The sequence below is a fragment of the Fundulus heteroclitus genome, chromosome 9, assembly GCF_011125445.2.
Source record: "Fundulus heteroclitus isolate FHET01 chromosome 9, MU-UCD_Fhet_4.1, whole genome shotgun sequence".
Lineage (NCBI taxonomy): Eukaryota > Metazoa > Chordata > Actinopteri > Cyprinodontiformes > Fundulidae > Fundulus > Fundulus heteroclitus.
The window spans coordinates 3,876,851-3,882,850 of NC_046369.1; the positions used below are offsets into that span (position 1 = coordinate 3,876,851).

General features: G+C 40.2%; 1 protein-coding gene across 4 annotated transcripts in view; it reads right to left on the reverse strand.

Moving 5' to 3' along the window:
• LOC105936938 (discs large homolog 1-like protein) overlaps positions 1 to 4,877 on the reverse strand; it is a 136,944-nt gene extending 132,067 nt beyond the window's left edge. Inside the window, exons 1-2 of one of the 4 annotated variants that reach the window (XM_036140854.1) lie at positions 4,569 to 4,877; positions 2,213 to 2,383 (exon numbers count right to left, since the gene is read on the reverse strand). In XM_036140854.1, the coding sequence (XP_035996747.1) occupies positions 2,213 to 2,383; positions 4,569 to 4,587 (190 nt within the window). In that variant the 5' untranslated portion in view covers positions 4,588 to 4,877. The remainder of the gene's footprint in view (positions 1 to 2,212; positions 2,384 to 4,568) is intronic. The other 3 variants (XM_036140856.1, XM_036140855.1, XM_036140857.1) reach the window with 3 other exon arrangements.
• Positions 4,878 to 6,000: the final 1,123 nt, after the last annotated feature.

The following is a 6,000-nucleotide window of genomic DNA, read 5'->3' on the forward strand; positions in this document are numbered from 1 at the left end:
ATGGATGCATGCATTTAATAGGGCTGTTAAGACTGTTTGTCTTATCACTGTGTATCTAAAGCTGGGAAAGTTTGTGTGCTACAGGTTGGAAGCCTCTAAAACGGCTCCATGTCAGTCCCCATATTCAAAATGATTACTCGCCAGTTTTAAACCTATATCCATTTAATTCCATTAAACAATTTATTTTGTACATTATCATCTATTATTTACAAAGATAGTCCTAAAATAATAAAATCTTTAGAGTGGTTAATTCAGCGTACGTTCATTTCCGATGGTGTTACATTATACCCAATTTCCATTAGTCGTTTTTACGATACCTGCCTGGGCCACTTAACCCTCAGTAAGTATGACTGATTGTGATCCCCGACAGAACCAGAATAAGTCCGATCTCCTCGTAGGTGGTTATTTAATGGAGTCAGTAAATTTCCGTGCAGTAGAATTTGAGTAGTTTTCAGAAAATTACTTTAATGGTTATCAAAGTGAGGCAAAAGTCTCCCAAGGTTGGTACAAATTGATGTACAAGCCATAAAAAAATGGCTCCTTTTTAGTACCCTAAAAAAGGGGGCAGCATCAAAACTAGTGTCTGAACCAGTATGAATACATCTCTACACATAAACCCTAAAACACAAATAAGGACTGATTCCATATCCCTGCTCCTAGATGTGACTCTTCTGTTCAGGTCACAATAAATACATGTTTTTAAAAAAACTCCCCTACAAAGAGCCTTAAGAAGTTCCTACTCTCAGCGGACACAGGGCAAGAGGCACCCATGGCAGTCTGCCGGTCCATCACAGTCTATTCAAATACATGTGAAAACAAAACAGTTATCGGCACTCTACACCTTTAACACTCCAGAGAAAAATTAGAGAAAGGCCAGCAGGAACTCTGCCTCAACAGATCGTGCCTGTAAACAGACCACGCAGACATGCTGAATAACATTCACATGCACAAATTTGGTATTCTGGATGATGTCAAGTCAGATGCCTTCGGTAGGCGGGTCCGGTCCTCTGACTAGGGCAGACTGGTTTTTCATAATTTCCTTAAATACAAATCCAAACATTCTTCTTTTTACAAGTTTCTCTCCACAAACAGCTAAAAAACAAGATTATTTTTGCCTGGTAAATTCTCTATTTAATTCAGGATGTATCTGTTACGATAGTCAACGTGTAACCGCTCGCCACAGAAAATTCCTTGTTTTATGTAAAAAGAAAAATTCCCTTGACATCTGTGTTTTCTGATATCTTTTTTATAGTCATTTAGTTACTAAGCCCAACATACACTCACCGGCCACTTTATTAGGTACACCTTGCTAGTACCAGGTTGGACCCCTTTTTGTCTTCAGAACTGCCTCAATCCTTTGTGGTGTAGATTCAACAAGGTACTGGAAACATTCCTCAGAGAGTTTGGTCCATATTGACATGACAGCATCACGCAGATGCTGCAGATTTGTCAGCTGTGCATCCAAGATGCAACTCTCCCGTTCCACACATCCCAAAGGTACTCTATTAGATTGACATCTGGTGACTGTGGAGGCCATGTGAGTACAGTGAACTCATGGTGAAGTTCTAGGAACCAGTCTGAGATAATTTGCTGATATCCTGCTGGAAGTAGCCATCAGAAGATGGGCACACTGTGGTCATAAAACAATACTTAGGTAGGCTGTGGCGTTGACACGATGCTCAGTTGGTACTAAGCGGCCCAAAGTGTGCCAAGAAAACCATTTTCTGTTGCCAAATTCGGGCCCTATCATCCGAATGTTGCAGCATAAATTGTTCAAAGTCACATAAATCACCTTTCTTCCCCGTTCTGATGCTCGGTTTGAACTGCAGCAGATCGTCTTTACCACCTCTACATGCCTAAATGCATTAAGTTGCTGTCATGTGATTGGCTGATTAGAAATTTGCATTAACAAGCAGTTGGACAGGTGTACCTAATAAAGTGGCCAGTGAGTGTTTTTCAAACAATACTGAACTTCTGCAATCAATTTATATAATGCATTTGGTCTACTGGTAAAGCAACACATACATCCCATTTATTTATGCAACAATTAATTTATTAGTCAGCATATTTTAGTGACTAAATATCTTATTTACACATTTAGATCTAAAATATTGTCAACTTTGTCTTTACGTTGATTCCAAAACATTGAGTTCTTGTGTGTAAAATCGAGGAAAAAAAGGGAGTTTAAACTTGGTACGGCAAATGTTCTTACCGAGAAGAGCACTGAAGAGTTGACTTTGGAAGACATTGATGACTCTGTCCAATGACTGCTGCAGCTGATGGTCCTCCTCGGCAGAAACCTGCTTGCTCTCACTCTGGGTCTGCCGTCTCTGGTTCAGTTTGACCCGGTACTGCTGGAGCAGCTCCAGGGCCCGCTGAGCATCTTTTAATAATAGATGAAAAACAACTTCAACATCAGAAAAAATAAAAGAGAAAACATCCCCAAGCATTCCAATGTAAAGTAAGGAGGTTATGCACTTTGCATTATAAGTCCTTCGGGATTGGTATGATTTAGGAATGTGGGTGGTGTTCACCCAAAGGTAAATTATTAAAGCACCTGGTTTCAATAACATGTTTATCCCCCGTCGATAAAATCACTATATGTCTCCTCTCATTTAAAACATGTATAAAAAGTTTTTTATTGATTTATTTTGAGAGTTGGCTTCATTGGTGAAATGTTCAGTGATTCAAACATAGATTGTATTACAAGTTAGACTTATCAGCGCACCCCAGTGATGTAAGCTACTGTACAACTGGTCTGATAAAGTTTGAGGAATACTTCTTGAAATCTCTGCTGCAAGTGAAGAATGAATCGCCTTCACTGTAGTAGCATTTTCACATGGTTTGTCCATTCTGGGTCTTCCTATGATGCTTTTTCTATGTGTTTTTGCTTCCTGAGGACAACCGTCTGGGTAGAAAAGGAAGATTCAGGTGATCCAGCAGGACAAACAATCATATGTGTGTGAAGTTTGAACTTCAGAAATACCTTATTTTTGGCTTCTGGGTCAGTTTAATTTGATGCAACATGCAGGTCCATTGCAGGAATTTACAATAACATTGAAATGTTCATTTACTTTAGTGTTTATATTAAAAAATAAAAATAAAACTCATGCATTACACACAGAGGAATAAATTTAAAGCATTTATTTGGGTAATTTTGTTGGTTATGGATTACAGCTACTGGAAACAAAAGTTATCAATACCGCGTGCCATAGAGGCTTTGATAGTTACTCTGAGCTCTGTTTGTTTCCTCCATGGACTCCCTGTGCGGCCCTAGGTAAGTAGAGTTTGTTGACTAATTAAGATCCTGATACCATGATCATTAAACCAGGATTGGGACTTTTGGAAGCAGTTGCAAAGTCATGCTGGAGAATGGAACCGGCTTCTCCATGGGGGGAAGTGTCAAATGTTCAGAACTTTCCTTGGATTTAACAAGAAACTCAGTGAACCAGCACAATCAGACCATGTGCCCCCCCCCCCCCCCCCATTCCCCAAATCATCACAGGCAGTGGAAACTTCCCCTTACATTTTGACCAACTTTGACTCTGTGCCTTTCTAGACTCTGGGACTTTGACTTCCAGAGGAAATGCAAAATATACTTTTATCTGAAAAGGTGATTTCGGACCACTGAACAACAATCCAATCCTGTCTCTCCTCAGCCCTAGTTATGTCTGGTGATGCTTTTCATTCTGATGCATGACACCAACGTTAGCCCGTGTCCTTGATACTTTCCTGCCACGTGAACCTCCTCCAAAATCTTAGAGGGGCTTTTTTCACAATTGTCTCAAAGCTAGGCTCATGTTGATTGCTTGCCGCAATTTCCTTCCCTACCCTACCTTTTCCTTTCACCCAATATGCCATGCACTCTGCAACAGCCAGCTAACAAGGGATTCCCCTCCCTGTGGGTATTACAGACTGTCTGCTGGAAAAAATGTCAAGTCAGCTGTCTTCAATATTACACTGTAGGCAATGAAATAAGCTTAACAGTATTTTAGAATATATATATTTTTTGAATATTCTAATTTTCTTGCTGAGTTTTAGAACCCTCCACAATAACATGAATACTTTCTTAAAACATAAAACTTCCTGTTTAAAGAATCTATAGGGCACCATAGATTATACATACATATGTGGAACTCAGATTTCTGAAAGAAAATACATATTTTTGGATATTCCAGTTTACTAAAATGGTAAGAATGCGCTCTCACACTCCTGTGGAATCCACTTGCTCATTTCGCTTGCAACAGGATAGTTAAGTTAAAACGTATCGTGTAAATAACATTTACACGAAGCTAAACTTATTAGCTTGATTTATTCAAAGCATTTAGTAAATTTACTTCACGCACTTGTGTAAGAGGCAAATTTAACCAAAAACTGCGGGTTATCAGAAAAGTTCGTGCTCCAGCGTAAAGATCAGATCAGCGCAAACGTTTCCGAGCGCTTGAATGTGATTCGTGTTGCGCCAGTTCTTCAGCCGGCTCAACGAATTGCTTCCTGAATACCCTCCCACAGCGTTAAGATAATAAACAATGAGAGGGTAGTTAAAAAAAAAACAAGATTTGAGTTACCTTTCTGTCGCACAGGCATGGTGACAGGCGCAGTCCTGACCGCGCAGCTTGTGTTGCCGTGTCTGTGTGTGTGCGTGGGTGTGGGTTTACAGATGTGTGTGGCTGTCCGACTGCCGCTGCCTTCCTCCAAACTGGGACACCGATCCGTCCCCACACCGGCCAGCAACAATTGTCTGTTTAATGAGTGAAACAAAAACAAAAAAAGCAAACAACACGGAGGCCGTTTACGCGTTCAGGTTAAACCATAAAACGCGCAGCACCTGAACTTAGTACCCGGAGCGCAGAGAGCTCCACTGGTTACGCCTGCTTTTTTTTCTTTCTTTCTTTCTTTCGGTCTCTGTCTGCTCGGTCAAACTAGTTCTCTATTTCTTCACTCAGGTGTCTTGACGTGGTCCAACCGGTTTGGCGGTTCCTGTGGGATAAACACACTCTCTCCTCGGAAGCACTGTCAAAGAGGCTCTTTATAAGGAGCTTGTGTGTCCTTGGTGGTATTGTCATGTTAAACAGGTATATTGTGCGCAGTGGATAAACGCCCGACCTATTCCAGGGTGTGCGCCGAATCCACACCTAATCCACTCAGCAGAGCAGAGGAAAGATTTGGGTTTTACGCACAGATCTGACTCTCAACTGCATCAGATATAGGCTCGGAAAGCTGCGTCGTGTCCTCATTTATTGTCCTTTTCTTTCATTCATGTCAAAGTAAGATCGTGTGGGTTGTATGGCGCATGCACGGGAAATGCAAATATTGTTTAAAACTAGTGGGTCAAATTGAAATGTTACAGGTGTAATCCCTGCAGCGGCCTGGGCACGTCCATTCCTGCGTGGGTTTAGGGGTAATGAAAATCTGCAGTGTGATTAGATTAAATGTAACATCTAGCCACGGCATGTCCAAAGGATTGCAGCAACAAAGTCAACACGCCTTCTTTGTTTGTGTGTGAAGAACGTTTTTTTTGGCATTCATTTTATTCAAAGATCAGGATTCTGCCCGACTGCTTATTCTTTCAAACCTGGTACATAGTGATACTCAGAAAACCTCTGAATATAAATATCAGTAAATAAATAATTTTTAGTGTCACCGCATTTTTGGGACAGACACCGGCTCAGGATTTCCACACTTTTTTATGTTTTACATTACTACATTGTTTATACAGTGACTATTCACATTATTCATAAATCCATGTATACATATACAGTCAAGACTAAATTATGCTATAAATGCATTTTTGTTTTGATCCCTAAAGTATAAAAAAAATCAAGAACACCACTGAAAAGGTTCCGCCTTATAAAATATACCAGTACACTCTAACTATCACAATTTATGCACACATTTTCACCATTTTTGTCAAACAGTAAATGGTATATTTGCTGTCTTATTCTAATCGAGACTATTTTTAAGTATTACTTCCAAAGGTTATCCCGAACCAGGACTTTG